Genomic DNA, 26,636 nt, shown 5'->3' on the forward strand with positions numbered 1-26,636 from the left:
CTCACCTGCTCGGGTCAAGATGAAGAGTTTCTTAACAGACACAGCTTCCGCTTAAAAAAAAGACTTTAGGCCTGGTTCAGATTCATCTAGAAATACGTACTAAAGCTTGGAACTTATTTGGATCTTATTCTTTTACAACTGCAAAGAAATTGGAGGATGATAAAATTACAGATGGGTGCTGCAACCAGCCCTTTCACATTTATTTTTCTAATTCTCAATTGAATGTATCTACACATCACCAACTTCTCTGAATTCTTTGAGATTAAGGTGATCCTTAAACTTGAATTGCACCACATTCCTGTGAATGTGAGATGAGTTGTGCCTGCCAATGCATTGCAGAGCTATTTCCACTGTAGATTCTTCAATCAGTCATTTGCACAGCCATTGGAGAATACACTGGCAAAAATTAGAGTGCATCTTTTAAAAAGCCAATACTAGCTGACATTAGCAAAAGCAACCTGGGTGAGCAGCAGTTAAGTTTGGGCTCAGTGTACACCTGAGCCTCTATGCCACAACAAATATCATCTGCACAGATAAACCCTTAGGAACAGGATGAGGGTACTTCCCTGATCATAGAATCCCTACAGTGCAGAAAGAGGCCATCCGGCCCATCGAGTCTGCACTAACTCTTCAAAAGACCACCCTACCTAGGACGAATCCCCCTCCCTGTAACCGCACCCTAAGGGCTAATGTTTGCATAGCCAATCCACCTAACCTGCACATCTTTAGACTGTGGGAGGAAACCCAGAGGAAACCCAAGCTGACACGGGGTGAATGTGCAAACCAGTCACCTGAGGCCGGAATTGAACCCGGGTCCCTGATGCCATGAGGCAGCAGTGCTAACCGCTGTGCCACCATGCTGCCTCCAACTATACAAGCTGGCAATGCCACCTGGGCACCTTCGAAGTGCCAGGCTGGCACCCAGGTGGCACTGCCAGGGTGCCCAGGTGGTACTACCAGTGCCAGGGTACCACTCTGCCCAGACGGCATGCATCTGGGGGCCTCCAAATTCCTGGGAGACTCCCATAAGTGACATTCTGTCTGGTCCCCATTTGTGAGGGGCGGTACTGAACGGCACTGCTCCGAGGTCTTCAAGGTAAAGGGGATAGATACCAATGCCTCAATTACCTCAGGGAACTGCGTATTAGAGTGAGACTAGCTAACTCACTCTAATATGCAGTTTTGCCGAAAAGTGATTCACATCGCGACATTTCATGAGACCACGTTAGATCTCCCAAGGTGAGCCGGGTAAATTCTGGGAGCGGGTTCTCCCAGCATCTACCGGCAACGATGCGCCAAGTTTCAGGCACAACGTGGCCAGTAGATCGTGCTCATAGTCACTTGTTACCAGAACAGGCTACAAGCATGTTCTCTCAACTGGAGTAGATTCTGTGTCAAGTAGCTCATTAAAAAAATCTTCTACAGTTTATTGAAAATATATAGTGAGGTTCTTACCTACTACCAGAGCTGAACACTGTACTTTCTCTTTCCCCAACATGATTTCTAATTTCTCCACCCGCTCCATTGTGTTTGTACTACGTGTGAATCTGTTATCTCCACAGTCATCACTTTCTGCTGCAGGCAATTCCTTTAAACTGAAGAAATGGATCATAGGTCAAAATACATCAGTTTATGTATTGCAAGAAATTATATCAGAAGAAATAACTAGGAGATACGCTCCTTACCTTCTTGTAACCACATTTACTATGCAGCCAATTTACATTTTACAATGAAATCATGCCCTTTTAATGGGCTAACATCATAATACATTTGAAGATTAGTCTCTAAACTGTACTAATGCAGTTGAAATGGTGGGCCTTTTCCCAAATTTGAAATCCTAAAAAAGTAAGGTTAAATTCGAATTATTAAATATTAAAAAAATTACTGCCAGCTGGACTTGTGAAAGATGAATAACTTGTGTTTTCAAAGAAATAATACAGTAAGCCGGAGCACTTTTATAGCAAAGTCCCAACAGGAAGGAAAGGGCCATTTATCCTTTCAGCTGCAAAATGTGGACAGCCCGAATTCATATATTGTTGCTGTGCCCAATTTCCAATGAAATTGCAACACGTCCCAGCGATGTCAGGAACAAAAGATTCCCTAATGCTGCTGCAATTAAGTGATACAGGCCTAAAAGCCAAACATGTCAGTTGTTGCACATCTCCAGACACTAACCTCAGTGTTTCCAAATAGATATGATATTCCTTGAGAATTCTTCTTTTCAGGCAAGTTCTGTGACTGCCCTTTCAAAGCCTTAGGCAGCCTACTATTCAGCATCAACACGTCATCACCATCCACTTTTCACGCTGCTGGCTTTTTCAAGCTCAATGGTTCAGTCTTACCACATTTTCTAAAACATTATTTAGTTCTTCACTAATCTGGCACTGTACCCTTGTTTCACACAAGAGGAGTGGGTTGCCTTGCTATGTGATCCATTATCTTATTCTCAGGGTATTCTGCATCATTTCCTCTGGTAAGAAGATGCAGCAAGGTGGGTGAAGGTTAGCATGACAAGTGGCATAGGTGTGCTGAATAAACAATGTGGCGGCATCACAATATGAAATTGGAGGAATGTTTTTTTGGGTTGTGAGTTTAAAAAGGTTAATTTGGAGGAAACGAGTAGCTATACTTAAAGTTTTAAGTTAGGCCCCTGCTAATTCATCGCACATCCACCCCTCCCACTCAGTCCCCTTTAACCAGAATGCATGGCAGGGTTGGTAGTAGAGCTGTTACTTCCAGATACCCAGAATGTGCTAGGTAGAAAAGGGTGAGTAGTGGGTGTGGTACATTGCCTGTCATGGTTAGGTCATTGAACATATGCAGCATTGGGGTAGGACGAACATTTCTGGGGTAAGACGAACATTTTTGGCAGATTTAGCAAAATGGACCACGGGATTCTGGGCCCATTATAATTCTTATGTGGATGGGTTTTGAGTAAGTTAAAATCTCTGGAGATTTCTGCTCCCGCCAGCAGTGGGATCATGGTGGGCTGCAGCACTAAATTTAGCGTGATGAGAAAAGTCAGTTTCCTGCCGGCAGAAAATTAGTCTGTCATTTTCTCCTCCTGGGGAAGCACGGTGGCGCAGTGGTTAGTGCTGCTGCCTCACAGAGTCGAGGTCCTAGGTTCGATCCCGGCTCTGGGTCACTGTCCGTGTGGAGTTTGCACATTCTCCCCGTGTTTGCGTGGGTTTCACCCCCACAACCCAAAGAGGTGCAATGTCGAGGGATTGGCCACACTAAATTGCCCCTTAATTGGAAAAAATGAATTGGGTACTAATTTATAAAAAAATTAAAATTCTCCTCTCGTATTTACAAGGTGGGTCGAGTTTCATTTGAATCTTGTGAATGCTCATTAAAAGCCCAACACGCTGGTATTACCTTTCCTCTCTAAATTAAGTGCCCCGCCAGGGGATAATTAGAATGGTTTGTTTCCTGACCGTGTGTGTGTGCCACGTATCTGGTGAGTTTCACTTTGTCAATGACTTTGAGGTATGTAGATGCAGCTTTTACCTTCCTTAACAGCTGTGAGAATCCGGGAGCTTGTATCATAAGCAGCGCCAAGGATGGTATGGTGAACGTATTGCTGCTACAATTCACCACTGTATTGTATTATGTTGATGCCCTTGTGGGCTCTGCCCCCTCGGGGGTGGTATATAAACCTGCAGCCTGTAGGCGGCACTCAGTACAGAGCAGTCGCAGGCAGGCACAGATCTAGCTTATTAAAACCACTGTTCACTTCTACTAATCGTCACGTGTGAATTGATGGTCGCATCAATTTAATAAGCTATGATATTGCAATGGAAGCCGCCCTCAAACATTTCGACTGGAACTCGACACACAGGCAGCTGAAGCAAAAGGAATCCTTTCACACTGGCTCCGCTGCTTTGAGGCCTACCTCGCCGCCTCCTCCTCGCCCGCCATCACCGAAGCACAGAATCTGAGTCTCCACCATGCCCGGGTGAGCCACAGAATCTCTGTACTAATCGAAGACGCGACCACGTACGCAGACGTGGTCGCGATCCTGAAAAGACATTACGTGAGGCCGGTGAACGAAGTGGTCTCACGGCATCTCCTCACCCCACGTCGTCAACACCCCGGGGAATCGCTGGAGGAATATCTACGCGACTTGAGGGTACTCGCTCGAAACTGCAACTACAAGGACGTCACGGCCTCGCAGCACAGGGAGCTCGCCATCCGGGACACCGATGTGGCTGGAGTCCGGTCCAACTATGTCAGACAGCACCTGCTCGAAAAGGGCGCCCTCGACCTAGAAGAGACGGTAAAACTATCCACCTCATTAGAGGTAGTCTTCCTGAGCCTAAATGCCTTCCCCTCCGACCACGCGATTTCCTCGTGGGCGCCGGAGGCGCGACCATCACCCGGCCCGAGGGTGTCCCAGGCCTGTGCCGCGCGGCTGCCCGCCCAATCCGGGGGGGCCGCCTTGCTATTTCTGCGGTCGGAACCAGCACCCCAGGCAGCGTTGCCCAGCTCGGAACGACTGCGGCAAGAAAGGACATTTTGCCAAAGTCTGCTTGGCCCGACCCAAAGTTCCAAAATCGCAGGCCCGACTCACTGGCCCGCTGCGGGCCTGCCGGTAACGCCCCCTTCTGACGCGTCATCCGCCTCGTGCTATCCGTGGGGACTGCCATCTTTAACCCTACCCAACACGTGTGACTCATGGGGGCCGCCATCTTCAATGCCATCCGACACGTGCGACCGATGGAGGCCGCCATCTTCAACGCCATCTTCAACGCCGCCCGACACGTGCGACTGATGGGGGCCACCATCTTGGGACACCCCGCTACCGCCGACCACGCCGGCTACCCGCAGCTTGGTGCTGTCACTCTCGACCAGTCACCGCCCAACACCTCAAGAACTCCATGATGACCGTCCGCGTCAATGGGCACAAAACGCCCTGGCTGTTTGACTCTGGGAGCACGGAGAGCTTCATCCATCCGGACACGGTAAGGCGCTGTTCCCTTCAGATTTCCCCCGCATCCCAAACAATCTCCCTTGCTTCCAGATCACATTCAGTGCAGATCCGGGGGTACTGTGTCGTGAACCTCGCGATATAGGGTGCCGAGTACGCCAATTTTAAACTCTATGTCCTCCCCCATCTCTGCGCTCCTCTCTTGTTCGGACTGGATTTCCAGTGCAACCTCAGAAGCCTGACCCTGAAGTTCGGCGGACCCCTACCCCCTCTCACCGTATGTAGCCTCGCGACCCTTAAGGTCGCCCCTCCCCCGCTCTTCGTGAACCTCACCTCAGACTGTAAACCCGTCGCCACCAGGAGCAGGCAGTACAGTGCCCAGGACAGGACTTTTATCAAGTCGGAAGTCCAGCGGCTCTTGAGGGAGGGGATCATCGAGGCCAGTAATAGCCCCTGGAGAGCCCAAGTGGTGGTCGTCAGGACCGGGGAAAAGAACCAGATGGTTGTAGACTACAGCCAGACCATAAATCGTTCCACGCAACTCGATGCGTACCCCCTTCCCCGCATAGCGGACATGGCTGATCAGATTGCACACTACCGGATTTTCTCCACGGTAGATCTGAAGTCCGCATACCACCAGCTTCCGATCCGCCCAGAAGACCGCCACCACACTGCCTTTGAGGCAGACGGCCGCCTCTTCCACTTCCTCAGAGTCCCCTTCGGCATCACCAATGGGGTCTCGGTATTCCAAGGAACGATGGACCGAATGGTTGACCAGTATGGGCTGCGGGCCACGTTCCCGTACTTGGATAACGTCACCATCTGCGGCCATGATCAGCAGGACTACCAACTACAACCCCCAGGAAACGGTCAGGTGGAGAGGGAGAACGTGATGGTATGGAAGACCATCCTTCTGGCCCTACGTTCTAGAAGTCTCCCGTTTTCCCGCTGGCAGGAGGTCCTCCCCGACGCGCTCCAGTCCATTCGGTCGCTCCTCTGCACAGCCACGAATGAGAACCCTCACGACCGTCTATTTGTCTTCCCCAGAAAATCCACCTCCAGGGTCTCGCTTCCGTCCTGGCTGACAACACCGGGGCCTGTCCTCCTCCGGAAGCACGGGAGGAGCCATAAGTCCGACCCCCTGTTCAAGAGGGTCCAGCTCCTACATGCCAACCCTCAGTATGCCTACGTGGCATACCGCGACGGTCGACAAGATACAATCTCCCTCCGGGATCTGGCACCCGCCGGTTCCCCAGCGACCATCACCTACGCACCCCCCCCCTCCCCACCGAATACCACCACTACCCCTACACGCCCCCTCCCCGACCCACTTTGATGAAGCTCCAGACGACACGTTCCCAGAGTCAACAAGCCCAATACCCGTGCCCGCAGCGAAGCCAGAGCTGAGGCGATCACAGAGTCGGACAGACTCGATCTGTGAGCCCACTTCACTCCCGCTGGACTTCAATTTTTAACAGGGGGTGAATGTGGTGAACGTATTGCTGCTACAATTCACCACTGTATTGTATTGTATTATGTTGATGCCCTTGTGGGCTCCGCCTGTGGCTCCGCCCCCTCAGGGGTATATATAGATCTGCAGCCTGTAGGCGGCACTCAGTACGGAGCAGACGCAGGCAGGCACAGATCTAGCTTATTAAAACCACTGTTTACTTCTACTAATCGTCACATGTGAATTGATGGTCGCATCAGCTGGACATGGGAAGCGATATAAGTAGGGATGGGGAAGACTGAAACAGGGCTGTGGGGAGTAGTGGTGGAACATGAAAGGAAGGGGGAAGTCAGAGGTAGGACTAGCGGACGATGGGAAGAGAATGGAGTATTGAAAAATTGGAGCAAGAGTTATAAGACTGTTCAAGGAGGAATCAGAGATTGTCCTTGGGCTGAGGCCACACTGCGGGGGCATATTGTAGAAACTGTCCGAAGGCTGGTGCCATGCTGATAGGTGCATATTAAAGAGACTGTCCTGGGGCTGAGACCATGCTGTAGGGGGAACATTGATGAGCCTGTCCTGGAGCAGTGCAGGCTTTTAGAAGATGGCACACATGTCTTGGTCTCGGTCGTGGACTAGGTATGGTCTCTGTGGTCAGTGACTGTCGTGGTCAGTGACTGTCATGCACAGCATGGTGCGTAGGGCATAGTCAGTCTCCTAACGAATTTGGTCTTGGGGGAACAGAGACATGCTACTGTGAGGCAGATGGCACAGTCATGGTCAGAGGAGGTATCTGCATCCTGTAAATCCGAAGTTGAAAAGCCATGGCGGGATTGGATGATTTAATGGGTTGGAGTACTCTTGGAAAGTCAGGGTCCATGTGGCCTCAGGAAGGGGAGGGGTCAGATCAACTAAGGGTATGGGGACATCACCATAAAGGGTTGCGGGAGGATGGCCAGGAATATCAACATGGATGATAATGGGTTGATGGGTGATAGGGAGGTTGATAGTGTTAGGAGGAAGGAGAATTAGGTGGTGAGGATGGGAGGAATTTGTTGGGTGATAAGGGGAGATTGGAAGCTGGTCTCCCAAACAAAGGTTAACAGTACCATTCTGGGCTCACCTTGTAATAACACCAAAGTCAAGCTAGTAGGAAAATTGGTCAGGAAGAGCTCTCTGGGCATGTGAGAGGTTTTCAGCACAGCAAATCTTGGCCCTTGGAAGGGACGCCATATCACTGTCTTGTTCAAACCTTGGAGAGCATGGCTCAGCTGAGTGCTGGACTGAAGTGTTTTGTGCACAATTAATTAGCTTGGTTCCTTCACTGATGATGTGCATTCAGGTGAGAATTCAGCATGTTTAGATGCTATGGTTCTTTTAGTCTTGATTGGCATCTGATCCTTACAGGGGCATGTCTGAATGGATGTAGACTCCCAAGAATCAGTAGTCATGCCTGCTACGCAAGACAGTACGGACCTTACAAGCCTCCATGGTCATGGCATTTGAGGCTTGCAATCAGGTCTGGCTATTTATAGTTGTTGTCAAGGTCACTGGAGGACAAGGCTGATTGCAGTTCCTAAATGTTGGGTCTTTTGGCCCTAATTAAGACCCTCGTTGTGAATGCTCATTGACATCTGAAGGGAAATATCAGCCAAATGTCTTCCTGCAAAATATGGCCTTGGTATGTGATGAGTAGACTAAGAGAAAGTGAAAGCTGGAGAATGCGATGCTGCCTTGTAAATGGAGGAAGATAGTTCAACGGGAACTACCACTGATTGCTCAATTGTATTCATTGACCAGAGAGGTCTCACTGATGCATGGAGTAAAGGATTTGGTATGTTTGGTCAGCTTGGAATGTCTATCTTCACACACCTGGTCTTCAATGAATGATTGTACCAGAACCTTTGACCCCATGAGGTCACGGCATGGCGGAACAATCACTGCCCGCCCGTTCATGAGAACTGAAGAGCTCCTCACTGATGCATAAGTAATGAGTTGGAAAGTGGAAAATCAGGTGCGAAAATATGCAACAGAGGCGGGAAAGTCAACACGATCCCGTGGGCTGCAGGGCGTATTGACCACAAAAAACATTTTGTCAGCATCAACCCAAAACAATTGTAGTTTGAGAAGACACTTAACAAGGCCAAATATGAACGGTTAAACTGATTCACAGGACATGAATATACAAAGTAAAAGTTGTAATTGAAACTCACTTATTTCATTCAGTTTCTCTTTGCATGCTGTACGATTCAATTGGTGACTTTCTTAATCAGAAGGATCTTTCTGGAGGACAGTTGCCTAAAGGAAACTGAACCTCTGCATGTTGGCCTTTAGCCCAGGGCAGGGCATTTTCTCTCCCCAGTTTTATATTTTTTCCCTCAAATTAGTGTAATTGTATTGTCATCTTTTAGTCTAATTGATATCCCCCCTACCTCACCTTACCCGTGATTAACTACCTAACTTGGCAATGACTGCTACATTTAAATGAATACTTGCAGCAATAAGAGTGTTCAGGTATGTTTCATTGTCAATACCACACAGGTTCAAAATGTTGTTGTTTTGTGAATTAAGCCCTCTTAGGGATAGGCTGAGCTCAGCAGCCACATTTTATAAGCAAGTTTTCTCTCCCTTCTTTTGTTAATAATATGTTAACCTTATTATGGTTAAGGCTACACAGGGTGGGTGAAAGATTGATGATGGATGGAAGATCGATGGATCGAAACCAAAGATGATTGTTGTGCCCCTATAAGGGCTGTTAATTTAATTAGTTTATTTTATTGGTTTCAAAAAGAGCATATAAAGAGAGACTTCTGCAACACAGGGTGTTGGTTAGGGAGGAGGCAAACATATAATGTTGCCTTCTGGAGGAGCAAGTAAAAGATTGATATTTAGTTTCTTACTTCACACCTGGTTTCAGAATGAATTAACATGGTAGCAGCGGATAATTACCTAAAGGTTAAGGTTAGAAACTAAGATTTTCTTTTCATACAGAATTTCGTTCGAAGATTGGAGAAGTTGGGACTGTTTGCCTTGGAGGAAAAGATTGAGAGAAGGTTTGGTCGAGGTATTCAAAATTATGAGGGGAAAATTCTTCCCAATGATGGAGGAATCAAGATTAAGAGGGCACAGGTTTACGGTAATTGGCAAAAGAAACACTGGTAACACGTGGAAAAATATTTCCGTACTGGGTGGTTAGTATCTGGAATACACTGCCTGAGAGTGTGTTGGATTCAGGCTGAATTGGAGAGATATTTGGATTGTTATCTGGAAGGGAAGAATGTGCAGGGATACAGGGGATGGGGTGTGTGACACTAGATACATTGCTCCCATGGAGAGCTGGTGCAGATGTGACAGGCCAAATAGCCTTTTCCTGTGCTGTAAAGAAAAATCTGGGAGGATTGTAATCAGAGTTACTTTTGAGAAGCATAGCTGGAAGCACGTGTAAATTGTCAGGATATTACCCAGCAAGGTTCTCTGAATGTGAATCTTATCAATGGACATATTAAGTGCATATGTGTACACGGATCACATCCTTACCAAAGAGAAAACAAGATATGGCCTCAGCATTGTCTATTCCCAGCAAAGATAAAATCAGAAGTATTTGGCTGCTGTAGCTTGATCCGCTGCTATTCAATCAGATCATGGCTGATCTGATTGTGGCCTCAACACCAGCCTCAATAGAGGCTGTTTAGCACAGGGCTAAATCGCTAGCTTTGAAAGCAGACCAAGGCAGGCCAGCAGCACAGTTCAATTCCCGTAACAGCGTCCACGAACAGGCGCCGGAATGTGGCGACTAGGGGCTTTTCACGGTAACTTCATTTGAAGCCTACTTGTGACAATAAGCAATTTTCATTTCATTTTCATTACTAACCTCCAAAATCCTCTGATTCCCTTGTTAGGCAAGAATCTATCTACCTCTGCCTTAAAAATATTCAATGACCCTGCCCCCTCTGCTTTCTGGGGAAGAGAGGTTCACATACACTCGACCCTTTGAGAGAAAATAATTCTATGCCTGTCAGAAGAACACTGATGAAAGTTTGGATCTTCTATTAAGCTTTACAGATAAAATTTACAAGAAAGATGATCTATTAGATGCCTACAAGGCATCGGGAGACTTTGATAGGTTTTGAAAGATGGACTGTTATTCTACAGGACAATATATAGGTTCTATAAAAAGATTTCAGAAATTCAGTTTGGAGATTCCTTATTCGGTGCTCGCATTTAAATTGCTGATAGTGCTAAAGTGATGCCTATCGATTGGCTGCTGGTCACTGGCATTCAAAAAATCCACCTTTTTAGATCAAATGTCCGCTGCTGTAAAAATATTCCTGGGAAACAGTTATTTCCAGCTGCTTTGATGGAGGAAATAGGACATTCTGCAGTGTCATAGAATCTTTGAATTCATAGAATTTACTGTACTGAAGGAGGCCATTCGGCCCATCGAGTCTGCACCGGCCCTTGGAAAGAGCACCCTACCTAAGCCCATACCTCCACCCTATCCCCGTAATCCCTCCTAACCTTTTTGGACTCTAAAGGCAATTTATTATGGCCAATCCAGCTAACCTGCACGTCTTTGGACTGTGGGAGGAAACTGGAGCCCCCGGAGGGAACCCACGCAGACACAAGGTGAACGTGCAGACTCCGCACAGACAGTGACCCAGACTGGGAATCGAACCAGGGACCCTGGAGCTGTGAAGCAACTGTGCTAACCACTGTGCTACCGTGCTGCCCCGTGGCACAGAGGTTGGTGGACTCTGTGGCCTTTTGAGATCTTTCTGATATGGGGAGCAGGTGTCATTACAACAGAAGAGTCACACCCCAACGGAATGAGGATGAAGATGTTTTTTGCAGGTCGTGCAGATGACAGGATTGGAGCTGCAATAACAAACAAATAAACCCCAGAAGTGCCCAGAGAACAGTTAACAGGTGCTTCAGATGTGACGCAAAAGATCATAATGCGATGAACTGCTCAAAAACGGAAGAGTAGGTTTTTCAAAGCGACTCATGACACAGAGAATTCCATGGTTGAAGACAATGGTCTGAGAAATTGTCCTAGTCACAAGAGACTTTAGTCTGTTAATAAGTGCATTAGTTGCAGATGAATTTTGTGATAGATAGTGATTACACCTCAACAGTATTTGGTATAGATTGGTTAAAATGTTATTCAGATTCACACAATAGTAAGGGTTGAAGTCAAGTCTGAGTCTGGAAGTTGCACTTATTTAATGTTTGGGGATGACATCACATTGAGGTCACTGAAGAGAGTGGTGATCCCATGTGAAATAGCTGGAGTAAGCCACTTAATTTGTGCAGTTGCAGTCTCTACTGAGATACCCCTGCTGCTGAGCAAGCCTTCCAACGAAAAGGCACAAATGAAACTGGACGTGGAACTTGAGAAAGCATTGTATTTCTAAAATCAGTGGATCTACAGTTTACCAATTCAGGACATCATTGCATCTTTTAAACAAAATCTCGTGTATCTGATGTTAGAGATTTGTTAATGGTTTCATGATCAGAATTTGAGGGGACAAAAAGCAAATTGTCTTAAAGCTGACAATTTTCTCACCCTTTTCAGACTAAAGATCCCCACTAAAGAACGCAGGTGTGGTTAATGATAAGTGTACAATGCCTTCTGGTGGCAGCCATGTGCTTGACGGCCGTTGACTTGGTGGTTCCCGCGCGAGGACGTCCTGATCAGACTTTCTACCGCAATCCCATAGTCTTAGTTCCATTCAGTGAAGGTGCCGGCAAACATTTTGAGCGGTCCGACATGCATCCATCAAAGAATAACGGGGGTGGGGGCGGAAACGGCAGCTGACAGACGGCGAGGCTCTGGAGAGCGGAGTTAAAGGCGTGATGGCGGTGAGCCCAGAGCCTGTGCTCCTGGACCAAAGGTCTACGGCACAATTAGTGGACGTTTTAACCACTCAATTTCAAAAGCAGAGGAAATTTTTGAAGACCTGATAAGGGTCATTGACCCGATAAAAGCAGCAGAGGAGAGGGTTGACCAGAGGCCTGAGCATTCAAAGGACACAGGCAGCACTCAACAGTGTGAGCAGCCAGGAGCCTGTAAGTAGTACTAAAGCTGTAAGTAGTACTATTTAATAGCCAGACTGCAACAATTGCCTTCTGAGCCAGGCCACCCTGATCCCGAGGGGGACACCCCGAGTCCACGGACTCTACATCAAGTTGCTCCCTGCTACTGACCTCAGCCTGGGCAGCCACTCCCCAGCAAGTCGACAGTTTTCAATGGTTTTCCAGTGTCTTTTTTAGCCTCCTGCACCCCCTCCGCAGCCATGGCTGTAAATATTTGTAGTAATACGCGCCAGACTTCCGCCTGAGAGGAGTGGAGCATCGAGGAGAGGTAGAGCATGAAGTGTCCAACTCACTAATCACATTTAAATACATGGAAATGCCGGTTTTGCATCCCATACCCCCACCTGCAGGGTGTGCAAACATTTTTGTTGCCGCCATGGAGGGACGCGCGAATCAGCGGTCGGTGCGAACCTCTATTTTTGCCAGATGCCTGATTCTCCGTCCAATTGTGATTTGCACTTCCAGCGTCACAATCCAGCCCAACACTGAAGCATAATCAGCAATTTAAAACATGATCAGTGTAGACAAGTCAGACAGTCTTGCAATACTTTCTATAACATAATGATTAATAGATTAATTATTTATAGAGGTCCTAATACAAGCATTTCAATTAGTTAACAGCCAGCTGATAGCAATTGGTTAAAATGGCTTAATTGTCATCTACTGCCTTGTGATATAAACAGCACCAACTCTTATCAGGGCACAAACCTTTGTCTCTGAAAATTCTTTCCTAATTTAAATTAGACTGATTCATCTGCTAACTGATATCTTACCCTATTCTGTTTAAGCAACTGGTGGAGATTGTGTTCTGTTGGCAGCCTGTGTTGATGGTGACTTTGATCTCTTGGTCGCAGCACTGAGGAAATAAGGGACATAAGTTACTGAAAGAGTAAATAAAAAGGAACGAGGAACAGATTTTCTGTATTATATTTCTATCTATATGAATTATTAAAAACTTGGGCTTTTCAAGCATTACCTGTGCCAAGGTTTTATACTATAAAATTCTCTCTAAACATTTCTGATGGAAATGTCAATGTTAAAAGATGTTAACACTTGGTTGTAACAGCACTGGTGGTGAAAATAGATTTATCTTCTAATTTCTTCCCTTTACCCTATTTACACTCCCCATATGATAGTGTGTGCACGTTCATTATTACATTTTTCCTCCTCTCTTAAGTCTGCTTTCCTGAAATTAAAAATCATAGTTCTGCTCACTTGCAAGTTGGAATGAATATTGTGGTCTTTGTGAACTGCTCTCTGACTTTGACACAATCCACTGCTCTATGGCCATAATGATAAACATAGTGTTCGTCGTTTGCCCTACAGCATCTATGACGATTTGAGATATGTAATATATATATATATATATAAAAAATACTTCAAAATATTATTTCACTCTTCTTAATCTTATTTCATATAATTTGTCTCTCAGTAACTGAAATTTTTGAGTACTTAAAAATATGACTTTAAAGACAACTTATTTCACGGTGCTACTGCTGTTACTCCTACCAGGAGATATGCTGTCATGGTATGTCACAATGGGCCATCTTGCACCATCCTCACACCCACTGTAGCTCGTCTGCAATCACTGTCATCCAACTAGCCTCGGTTGACCCCTGTTTCTGCTGCCTGCCACTTTGCCTTCTGGAAGAGATCTTTGTAGCTTTTCAGTTCTGATCAAATGGCCGATATACTGATATTTTCTTTCCTAAATGTCATGTTTTAAAGTTATTTTTGCTCTTGCAATTTCAAGCATCCTTTCATTTGTCTTATGATCTGTATATGGAATTTTACATTTCATAATAGCATGATTAAATTTAGGCCTAGCATCAAATGCTACAGTTTGCAATGGCAATTTTTGCCTCAACAGTTGGACAGAACTTCTAACTGAACTTAGGAAATATTTTCTTCATTACAACAATGATTCAATTCAAAGAAGTACTTCATTGGCTGTGAAGTGCTTTGAAATCTCCTGAGGTTGTGATATGTGCTTGATAAATTCAAGCATTTAAAAAATGGGGATCCTTGGTTTCATTAACAAAAGTATAAAAGAGGATGTTATGGTAAATATTTGTAAAACTGGTCAAGTCTCTGCTGGAATATTTTGTTCATATCTGGGCACCACATTAGGAAGGGTGTGAAGGACTTGGAGGGCCCAATAGGGATGAGGAATTTCAGTTATGTGGAGAGACTAGAGAAGCTGGGGCTGTTCTCGTAAGAGCAGTGAAGGTTAAGGGGAGATCTGATAGCGATGTTCAAATCATGAAGTTTTGCTGAAGTTAATAAAAAGAAACTTCAGTGGCAGAAGGGTCACTAACCAGACGACTCACATTTAAGGTCATTGGTAAAGGAACTAAAGGTGGCACAAGGAAACTTTTTAAATACATTGTGTTGTTGCCATCTGAAACATGGGTGATAGAAGCAGATTCAATATCTAACTTCACGTTGAAAGTTGTCAGACACTACATGGGAAATCATTCACAGGATAATATAGAAAGTGCAGAAGATTGGGACAAAGTGGATAACTCCACTAAAGAACCACCATAGGCATGATGAATGTTTTCCTTTTGTGATGTATAATTTTATTATTCTGTGAACTGCCATTCTAATATTCTTACAGTCCTCCTGCCTCTCACCCCTTGGCGTATGGTGCCATGCTTCTTAAGACCATGTGTTTTGGGTCATTGATCCATATATTAACTCTTAGGTATGTTGGATATGTGAAGGTCTGATATCACGTGGGAAACCCAAAAGTAAGTTTGGTATGTTTGTTGGTGGCATTTTAATGCAGCTAGCTCATATAATTTTAGTTTTAGGTTTGATTGCACAGCAATGGGGGTGATGATGAGCTGCATGATGTTATCTCAACTCCAATATTTAAAGATGAAATTTGGTGGAGTTCAGAGTTAGAAGCGACAAGGTGTGACAATGGATTTGAGTCACTCAAAGGCTATGCAACATTTCATTGACACTTCTCTTTTTTAAAAATAAATTTAGAGTCCACAGTTCATTTTTTCCAATTAAGGGACAATTTAGCGTGGTCAATCCACCTACCCTGCACATCTTTGGGTACAAACACGGGGAGAATGTGCAAACTCCACACGGACAGTGACTGAACCTGGGACCTCGGCGTCATGAGGCAGCAAAGCTAACCACTGCGCCACCGTGCTGCCCCTATTGACACCTCTCTTAATAAACTGTTGAGGGCTATGCAGAGCCAGAGAGAGGTACTGTTCCTTAGCAGTGGGTGGGGGGGGGGGGGGGGGGGGGGGGTGGTAGGGACTTCCGGTTGCGGCTATGCAGAGCTAAGTTGCTCGTTCGGCAGCTCCCGCTTGGAACGGACTTTTGGACTCTTTTCATGGCCCCCAATGGCATTTTATCGACATTTCCCAGTGTGGGAAGAAGATTGCAATATTCCCCCGACAGTGTATTGGTTGGACCAGGAGCAGGGTGACTAAAAAGGTGGTGGTGAACCCAAAGAAAGTGCAGTGCAATGCAGTGGGCGCAGGAGCAGCAGGAGGGTATCCAGCGCTGCTTCAGGGAGATCAAAGCGGACCTGCTGGAGCCGATGAAGGCTTCTATCGACAAGCTGCTGGAAACCCAGACGGCCCAGGGGGTGGCAATCCACGAGGTCTGACAAAAGATCTCCGACAACGAGGACGAGATCTTAGGCCTTGCGGTAAAGGTGGAGGCGCACGAGGCGCTCCACAAGAAATGGCAGGAGCGGTTCGAGGAGATGGAGAATCGGTTGAGGTGGAAGAATCTGCGGATTTTGGGCCTCCCGGAGGGGCCGGAGGTGGGGGCCTATGTGGTCATCATGTTAAACTCGCTGATGGGAGCGGGGTCCTTCCAGGGGCTCCTGGAGCTGGAAGGGGCCCATAGAGTGCTGGCGAGGAGGCCCAAGGCTAACGAGCCGCCGCGGGCGGTGCTGGTGTGGTTTCATCGGTTCGCTGATCGGGAGTGCGTGCTCAGATGGGCCAAGAAAGAGAGGAGCAGCAGGTGGGAGAACACGGAGGTTCGAATATATCAGGACTGGAGTGCGGAGGTGGCGAAGAAGAGGGCCGGGTACAATCGAGCGAAGGCGGTGCTGCACAGGAAGGGGGTGAAGTTTGGCATGCTGCAGCCGGCGCGACTGTGCGTCACGTACAAGGACCGGCACCATTATTTTGAGTCCCCGGAGGAGGCGTGGGCCTTTGTTCAGGCCGAGAAGCTGGACACAAATTGAGGGTCGGGATGGGTGGTCGGGGATTGCTGTGTTGGTGTGTTACATTTTGAGGGGGGGTTCTTTGCTCTTGTTTCTTTTTGGTTCGGTGTGGGTGGTTAGGGTGGGTTGGGCACTGTTTTGGTTGGGTCTGTCGGGTGGGCTCTTGGAGGGGGGTAAGTAAATGGAGTAGAGGTGGATGGCCGGTGGGGAGGATGGGGCCCCGTGGGGAAGGGTGAGGCCCGAGTCGGGGGTGAGGGACTTGGCCTGTAAAAGGAGCTGCGTCAAAGGTGGCGGGGCCTGGCAGGTGGAAAGCGAGGGTTTTTCCCGCGCTGGAGGGAGCGGGGCGGGGAAGCGAGGGTTGTTTCCCGCGCTTGGGATGGAAGGGGGAGGCGGCGAGCCTGCTGATGGGTAATGGAGGAGGAGGGTATGTCCCACAATGGGAGGAGTCGAAGGAGAGGCGGGAGTGGCCGGGTTCAGCAGGAGTCAGCTGACTTGCAGGAGTGGAATGGGGGGAGCAAAGCAGCTAGGAGGGGCCATAGCTAGGTGGAGGGGGGGGGAACCGGGTTGATGCTGGTATGGTCAAGGGGGAGCTGGAGCAAGTAGAGGGGGTTGGGACGGGGGCTGAAGGCGGATGTGGTCATGCTCCAGGAGACACACCTGAAGGTGGCAGACCAGGTAAGATTGAGGAAGGGGTGGGTAGGTCAGGTGTTTCATTCGGGGCTGGATGCCAAAAATCGGGGGTGGCGATCTTGGTGGGAAAGAGGGTGTCGTTCGAGGCGTCGAGCATTGTGACAGACAATGGCGGCAGGTACGTAATGGTAAGTGGTGAGCTGCAAGGGGAGAGGGTGGTGCTGGTCAACGTCTACGCCCCAAACTGGGACGGTGCGGGTTTTATGCGGCACATGTTGGGTCGATCCCGGACTTGGAAGTGGGGGTCTGATAATGGGGGGGGGGACTTTAACACGGTGTTGGATCCGGCACTGGATCGCTCCAGGTCTAGGACGGGTAGGAAGCCGGTGGCTAAAGTGCTAAGGGGGTTTATGGACCAGATGGGAGGGGTGGATCCTTGGAGATTTGCAAGGCCAGGGGCAAGGGAAATTTAATTCTTCTCGCATGTTCATAAGGCTTATTCCCGGATCGACTTTTTTATTATGAGTAGGGCGCTGATAGCGAGAGTAGAGGATACCGCGGTAGTACTCGGCGATAGCCAGTTCGGATCATGCCCCGCATTGGGTAGACCTAGGGCTGGGGGAGGAGAGGGACCAGCGCCCGTTGTGGCGCTTGGAGGTGGGGCTGTTGGCGGACGAGGAGGTGAGTGAGCGGGTCCGAGGAAGCATAGAGAGATACGTGGAGGCCAATGACAACGGGGAGGTCCGAGTGGGGATGGTATGGGAGGCGCTAAAGGCGGTGGTTAGGGGAGAGCAGATCTCCATTAGGGCCCACAAGGCGAGGAGAGAGCAGAGGGAGAGGGAGAGGCTGGTGAGGGAGATGGTGAGGGTAGACAGGAGGTATGTGGAGGTGCCTGAGGAGGGACCGTTGAGGGAGAGGCGCAGCCTCCAGGCCGAATTCGACCTGTTGACCACCAGGAAGGCGGAGGCGCAGTGGAGGAAGGCCCAAGGGGCTATTTATGAGTGTGGGGAAAAGACGCATCAGCTTCGGAAGCGGGACGCAGCTAGCGAGATCGGGGGAGTTAAGGATAGGGGAGGGAGTGTTGTGCGGAGTGGGGTTGGTATCAATGGGGTCTTCAGGGACTTTTATGAAGAACTGTATGGTCCGAGCCCCCACTGGAGGAGGGAGGGATGGGCCACTTTCTGGACCAATTGAGGTTTCCGAAGGTGGAGGAGGGACTGGTGGCGGGATTGGGGCCCCCGATTGGGCTGGAGGAGCTGGCCAAAGGGATAGGGAGCATGCAGGCTGGGAAGGCACCGGGGCCGGACGGTTTCCCAGTCGAATTCTACAAAAAATATGTGGACCTGTTGGGCCCGTCCCTGGTTAGGACCTTCAATGAGGCAAGGGAGTGGGGGCACTGATTTCCTTGATTCTGAAGTGGGACAAGGATCCCTTTCAGTGTGGGTCTTACAGGCCGATTTTGTTGTTAAACGTAGATGCCAAGGTGCTGGCGAAGGTCTAAGCCACGAGAATTGAGGATTGTGTGCCGCAGGTGATCCACGAAGATCAGACAGGGTTCGTGAAGGGGAGGCAGTTGAACGCGAATGTGCGGAGGCTCCTGAACATCATTATGATGCCGGCGAGGGAGGGGGAGGCGGAGATAGTGGTGGCGATGGACGCTTGGAAGGCCTTCGATAGAGTAGAGTGGGGGTACTTGTGGGAGGTGCTGAAGAGGTTCGGGTTTGGGGAGGGGTTTGGGAGGTGGGTTAGGCTGTTGTACGAGGTCCCGATGGCGAGTGTGGCCACGAACAAGAGGAGGTCTGAGTACTTTTGGTTGCATCGAGGGATGAGGCAGGGGTGTCCCCTGTCCCCCCTGCTCTTCGTACTGGCAGTTGAACCCCTGGCTATGGCACTGAGGGAGTCGAGGAACTGGAGGGGGTTGGTGCGGGGTGGGGAGGAGCATAGGGTGTCGCTCTATGCGGAGGACTTGCTGCTATATGTGGCGAACCCGGTGGGGGGAATGCCGGAGGTAATGAGGATCCTCAGGGAGTTCGGGGATTTCTCAGGGTACAAGCTCAACATTGGGAAGAGCGAGTTGTTCGTGGTTCACCCAGGGGACCAGGAGAGGGGGGTTGGCGAGCTCCCACTAAAAAGGGCGGAGAGGAGCTTCAGGTATTTGGGTGGCCAGGAGCTGGGGGGCCCTGCATAGACTTAATTTCACGAGGCCAGTGGAGCAAATGGAGGAGGAGTTCAAGAGGTGAGACGCGTTGCCGCTGTCCCTGGCGGGTAGGGTGCAGTCAGTTAAGATGACTGTGCTCCCAAGGTTTTTGTTCCTGTTTCAGTGCCTCCCCATTCTTATCCCGAAGGCCTTCTTTAGGCGGGTCAACTAGAGCATAACGGGGTTTGTGTGGGCGCGAGGGACTCCGAGGGTGAGAAGGGTGTTCCTGGAGCGGAGTAGGGATGGGGGGGCTGGCACTGCCCAATCTCTGTGGGTACTACTGGGCCGCCAATGTGGCGATGGTGCGCAAGTGGGTGATGGGAGGGGGAGGGGGCTACATGGAAGAGGCTGGAGACGGCGTCTTGTAAGGGTACGAGTCTGGAGGCGCTGGCAACGGCGCCGCTGCCGCTCCCTCCAATGAGGTATACCAGGAGCCCGGTAGTGGCGGCTGCCCTCAAAATCTGGGCGCAGTGGAGGCGGCACAGGGGGGAAGTGGGGGCCTCGGTGTGGACCCCAATACGGGGGAACCACAGGTTTGTCCCAGGGAGAATGGATGGAGGGTTTTCGGGGTGGCACCGGGCAGGGATAAGAAGGTTGGGGGACCTGTTTGTGGATGGGAAGTTTGCGAGCCTGGGTGAGCTGGAGGAGAAGAATGGACTCCCCCCGGGGAACACCTTTAGGTATTTACAGGTAAGGGAGATTGCCAGGCGGCAGGTGGTGGAATTCCCGCAGCTGCTACCACGCACAGTACAGGACAGGGTGCTCTCGGGGGGTGGGGGGGGGGGGGGGGGAGCGGGGAAGATCTCGGCAACTTACCAGGTGATGCAGGAGGAGGTGGAGGCCTCGGTGGTGGAGTTGAAAGGTAAGTGGGAGGAGGAGTTGGGAGAGGAGATCGAGGAGGGGACGTGGGCAGATGCCCTTGGGAGGGTGAACTCTTCCTCTTCGTGCGCAAGGCTCAGCCTCATACAGTTTAAGGTGCTGCACAGGGCACACATGACCGGAACAAGGATGAGCTGGTTCTTTGGGGGTGAGGACAGGTGTGTTAGGTGCTCAGGGAGCCCAGCAAATCACACCCATATGTTCTGGGCATGCCCAGCGCTGGAGGAATTTTGGAAGGGCGTGGTATAATCCAGGGTTAAACCGGGCTGGGGGCTCGCAATATTTGGGGTTGCAGGGAGCGCAGGAGGCGAAAGAGGCCGGTATTCTGGCCTTTGCGTCCCTGGTAGCCCGGTGAAGGATTCTTCTTCAGTGGAAGGATGCGAGGCCTCCAAGTGTGGAATCCTGGATCAACGATATGGCGGGGTTTATTAAGTTGGAGAGGGTGAAATTCGCCTTAAGGGGATCGGTACAAGGGTTCTTCAGGCGGTGGCAACCGTTCTTGGACTTCCTGGCAGAACGGTAGACAATGGTCAGTAGCAGCAGCAACCCGGGGGGGGGGTTCTATTTTATTTTTGTTTTTTTACACTGGGGGATCTGAGGGGGTGTATATATTTGCTATGTTTGCTTTGTGTTAATTCGGGGTGTTCATTTATTATTTATGTATCGGGGGGCATGGGGTTGTTTTATTTTGTTCCGTATTTAATTCTACTGGGTTCCTTTTTCATTTTGTTGTTGATATTTTGTGAAAACCTCAATAAAAATTATTTTTTTTAAAAAGCAAATGGGCTTTTTAAAACATAGAACATACAGTGCAGAAGGAGACCATTCGGCCCATCGAGTCTGCACCGGCCCACTTAAGCCCTCACTTCCACCCCATCCCCCTAACCCAATAACCCCTCCTAATCTTTTTGGAGACTAAGGGCAATTTAGCATGGCCACTCCACCTAACCTGCATGTCTTTGGACTGCTCCTGCCACAAAGAAGACACAGCTGGAGGTGGTGACGCATAGGCTCACCAGCAGGAGCTGTGTGCCACACCAATGGATTCAATGCAGGAGACACTTTACTGACCTAACCAGGTTAGGAAAAGGGAGTTGCACATTTATGTATGTCCTACTGTCGGCATCACCCCACCCACTTACTCTGCCTTGTGTTGCCTATTCCTTCACATCATTCCTCTCACTGACTTACTTTGCAGGCGTACCCATCCTTCTCTTTCTGTGTACTTCTTTATATCCACCAACTAGAGAGGAAGAAGAGCTGGAGGTCAGCATTTCAGCGTCCTCTGCCATTGCAGATGGGGGCTTCCCAGTCATGTGGTGATACAATTGAATAACGGCAAACCGCATGCCATACAACAATCAGTTATGCTGGATAATCTCAGCAGGTCCGACAGCATCTATGTCAAAGTTTGCAGATGACACTATGATGAGTGGTAGAGCAAAATGTAAAGGGTCTGGCAGATGGAGTACAATGTTCGTAAATGTGAGGTCATCCATTTTGGTAGGAATAACAGCAAAATGGACTATTATTTAAATGGTAAAAAATTGCAGTATGCTGCTGTGCAGAGGGACCTGGATGCCCTAGTGTATGAATTGCAAAACGTTGGGTTGCGGGTTAGCACTGTTGCTTCACAGCGTCAGGGTCCCAGTTTCAATTCTAGCTTGGGTCACTGTCTGCACATTCTTCCTGTGTCTGTGTGGGTTTCCTCCGGGTGCTCCGGTTCCCTCCCACAAGTCCCGAAAGACATGATGTTAGGTGAATTGGACATTCTGAATTTTCCCTGTGTACCTGAACAGGCGCCGGAGTGTGACGCCTTGTGGATTTTCACAGTAACTTCATTGCGGTGTTAATGTGACGATAATAAAGATTATTAAAAAAAGAAGGCAAATAGAATTTTGTCCTTCGTTGTTAAATGGATGGAGTTTAAATGTTGCAGCTGTATAGGTTGCTGGTGAGGCCACACCTGCAGTTTTGATCTCCTTATTTGAGAAAAGATGTACTGACATTGGAAGGGATGCAGAGGAGATTCACTAAGTTGATTCTGGAGTTGAGGGAATTGGCTTACGAGGAGAGACTGAGTAGACTGGGTCTAGACTCATTGGAATTTAGAAGAATGATGAAGGGATCTTGTAGAAACATATAAAATTATGAAGGGAATAGATAAGATAGAAGAAGGAAGGTTGTTTCCATTGGCGGGTGAAATTAGAACTAGGGGGCACAGCCTCCAAATAAGGGGGAGCAGATTTAGGACTGAGTTGAGAAGGAACTTCTTCACCCAAAGGGTCGTGAACCTGTGGAATTCCCTGCCCAGTGAAGCAGTTGAGGCTACCTCGCTGAATGTTTTTAAGGTAAAGATAGATGGACTTTTAAACAGTAAAGGAATTAAGGGATATGGTGAGCGGGCGGGTAAGTGGAGCTGAGTCCACAAGAAGATCAGCCTGAAAAACAAATCCCTCTCCTTGACCAGCCCCACATCCCTCCACCCCCGATATACACTACCCATCTCCCCGGCTCAAGCCCATGATTCTCGCACAGCGACATTAGCACCAACATCCCTTCCACCCTAAAATGCCTCCTCGACTGATTCCATAGCTTCACCGTGGACTGCACCACCGGGCTCCCTGAATTACCTACTCAGAGCCGTTGGTAACGCTGCCGTCACCATAGCCCTCAAACTAGACCCCTTACAAGAGTCCTCCTCCATCCTAACCCTTCTCCTTCTCATCACCGCTGCTTAATATTATATTTTCATATTGTATTTTCCCATTAATTAATCCCTTGGTCCGCTTTGGCTGAATTTTAAACTGTTTCCAATCCTCAGGTCTATTGCTTTTTCTTGCTAATTTGTATGCCTCTTCTTTGAATCTAATACTATTTCTAATTTGCCTTGTAAGACATGGTTTGGCCACTTTTGGAGTTCCCCTATTTGTTCCTTGAATGCCTGCCACTGGCCTTCCTTTCAGTAATGTTTCCGAGTCCATCATAGCCAACTCATGCTTCATACCATCATAGTTACAAAGAAAAATACAGCACAGGAAGAGGCCCTCCAGTCCTCCGAGCTTGTACTGGCCATGATACCTCCCTTGGCCAAAACCCTCAGCACGTCCTAGTGCCGTATTGCTCTACACCCATCCTATCCATGATTTTGTCGAGATGCTTTTTGAATGCCGTTAATGTATCTGCTGCCACAACCTCCCCTGGCAGCGCATTCCAGGCTCTCACCACCCTCGGTGTAAAAAAACCTGCCTCGCACATCTCCTCTAAACTTTGCCCCATGGACATTAAACCTATGCCCCCTAGTGACTGACCCCCACTCTGGGAAAGAGTGCCTGTCCATCCACTCTGTTCCTGCCTTTCATAATCTTGTAGACCTTTATCAAATCGCCCCTCAACCTCTGCTGTTCTAATGAAAACAGTCCCCGTCTATTCAGCCTCTCCGCATAGCTAACACCCTCCTGACCAGGCAACATCCTGGTAAACCTCCTCTGCACCTTCTCCAAAGCCTCCACATCCTTCTGGCAGTGTGGCGACCAAAATTGCGCACAATATTCCAAATGCAGCCTTACCAAGGTTCTATACAACTGTAGCATAACATGCCAGTTTTTATATTCGATGCCCCGTCCAATGAAGGCAAGCATTCCATATGCTTTCTTAACTACCTTGTCCACTTGTGTTGCCACTTTCAAAGATCTGTGAACCTGTACGCCCAGATCTCTCTGACTTTCTATATTCCTAAAAGATTTGCCATTTAATGTACTTTTCCCCTACCAAAATGCATTACCTCGCATTTTTCTGGATTAAACTCCATTTGCCATTTCTCTGCCTATGTCCTGCTGTATCCTCTGACAATCCTCAACACTATCTGCCACTCCACCAACCTTGGTGTCATCCATGAACTTACTAATCAGACCAGCAATAATCTTTATTAGTGTCACAAGTAGGCTGACATTAACACTGCAATGAAGTTACTGCGAAAATCCCCGAGTCGCCACACTCCGACGCCTGTTCAGCTACACTGAGGGAGAATTCAGAATGTCCAATTCACCTAACAAGCACATCTGTCAGGACTTGTGAGAGGAAACCAGAGCACCCGGAGGAAACCCACGCAGACAGTGACCCATGAGGGAATTGAACCCGAGACCCTGACGCTGCGAAGCAACAGTGCTAACCACTGTGCTACCATGCCGCCCTAATATTCAGATTCAGGTTCCTGGTCTCAGAACCAACTACCTCACTATCTACCTTGAAAACAAATTCTAACATATTATGGTCACTAATCCTCAAGGGTTCTCTCACAACCAGATTGCCAACTAATCAATTGCACAATACGCAGCCTAAGATGGCCTGTTCCCTTGTTGGTTCCTCAATATATTTGTTCAGAAAACCATCCAGTACACAGTCCGGAAATTCCTCCTCTATTGTACTGTGACTAATTTGACTCACCCATTCTATATGTACATTAAAATCACCCATAATCTCGGGTGTTCCTTTAACACAAGAAAACACTGGTAAAGGTCGATGATAAATCCAGTCGCTGGTTTATTTTTCACAATACAAACAACTGAACAAATTGTTCTCAAACAACTTCTACAATGCTTGACCTAACAACAACCAATCCCAGTTCGGGGCCCAGAAAGGCTGCCTGGCCCCAGGAAGGTGTGTAGGCACGTCCGCTCATTGTTAAATGTTGGTAATTGACGCTGATTTAGATTTTCCTGCAGGTGGGCACACAATTTTAGGCTGCTGGCAGGCTTACCCCTGGATGGGGGTACAAAGTCAAAGGCAACCCTATGGAAGGGCTCACCCACATAAAAATCATGATTTAATCAGATTCCCACTGGAGATGGGTTCAGAACCTGAAAACATTCCCAACTTCTGTTTCCCGCCTCCATGGAGAAAATTTAGCCCCCTGTCTGAATCTTAGGCAGAATTAAATGCCCCCACTAGAGGTGAGTTCGGAAGCTTGGGGAGCGTGGGCATGTGTTTAAGTGCTGTCACGGTTGAGTCGTGAAGGAAAAGATATATATTTGTCAGATGAGCTACTAGCGCGAGTTCAATTCCCGTACCAGCCTCCCCGAACAGGGGCCGGAATGTGGCGACTAGGGGCTTTTCACAGTAGCTTCATTTGAAGCCTACTTGTGACAATAAGCGATTTTCATTTTCATATAGTTATTTCTTTGTGCTTTTCAAAATGGACAATTGCTGATCTGACAAGATGGCTCTAGTTGGTCACACTCTGGCATTAAATGTTTCAAAGTTAACAAAGGCTACCTCAAACATTTGGAATGCTGTTCAAGTACAGTTACAAGACTGACATCTACCCAGCAATGTGGAAAATTGCCCAGGTGTGTCCTGTACACAAGAAACAGGACAAATCCAACCCAGCCAATTACGACTCTATCAGTCTAGTCTCCATCATCAGCAAAGTGATGAAAGGAGTCATCAACAGTGCTATCAAGCGACACTTACTCAGCAATAACCTGCTCACGGACGGTCAGTTTGGGTTCTGCCAGGGTCACTCAGCTCCTGACCTCATTACAGCCTTGGTTCGAACATGGACAAAAAAGCTGAATGCCAGAGGTGAGGTGAGAGTGACTGCCCTTGACATCAAGGCAGCATTTGACCGAGTATGGCACCAAGGAGCCTTTGCTAAACTGGAGTCAATGGAAATCAGGAGGAAAACTCTCCATTGGTTGGAGTCATACCTGGCAGCGGTTGTGGTGGTTGGAGGTCAATCATCTCAGCTCCAGGACATCACTGCAGGGGTTCCTCAGGGTAGTGTCCAACCATCTTCAGCTGCTTCATCAATCACCTCCCTTCCATCATAAGGTCAGAAGTGGGGATGTTTGCAGATGACTGCACAATGTTCAGCACCATTTGTGACTCCTCAGATAATGAATCTGGCCATGTCCAAGTGCAGCAAGACCTGGACAATATCCAGGCTTTGGTAGACAAGTGGCAAGTTACATTAGCGCCACACAAGTGCCAGGAAATGACCATCTCCTACAAGAGAGGATCTAACCACCACCTCTTGACATTCAATGGCATTACCATCGCTGAATCCCCCACAATCAACATCCTGCAGGTTACCATTGATCAGAAACTGAACTGATCTAGCCACATTAATACTGTGGCTACCAGGCCAGGTCAAAGGCTAGGAGTCCTACAGTGAATAACTCACTCCTGACCTCCCCAAAGCCTGTCCACCATCTACAAGGCACAAGTCAGGAGTGTAATGGAATACTCT

General features: G+C 48.4%; 1 protein-coding gene across 1 annotated transcript in view; it reads right to left on the reverse strand.

Annotated features, from left to right (window-relative positions):
- The window catches only part of nrip2 (nuclear receptor interacting protein 2), a 73,152-nt gene that overhangs the window by 4,904 nt on the left and 41,612 nt on the right, over positions 1 to 26,636 (reverse strand). Inside the window, exons 3-4 of the mRNA XM_072484677.1 lie at positions 13,250 to 13,332; positions 1,456 to 1,595 (exon numbers count right to left, since the gene is read on the reverse strand). Of these exons, the coding sequence (XP_072340778.1) occupies positions 1,456 to 1,595; positions 13,250 to 13,332 (223 nt within the window). The remainder of the gene's footprint in view (positions 1 to 1,455; positions 1,596 to 13,249; positions 13,333 to 26,636) is intronic.

Source organism: Scyliorhinus torazame, chromosome 19 (genome assembly GCF_047496885.1).
Source record: "Scyliorhinus torazame isolate Kashiwa2021f chromosome 19, sScyTor2.1, whole genome shotgun sequence".
In the NCBI taxonomy this organism is placed as follows: domain Eukaryota; kingdom Metazoa; phylum Chordata; class Chondrichthyes; order Carcharhiniformes; family Scyliorhinidae; genus Scyliorhinus; species Scyliorhinus torazame.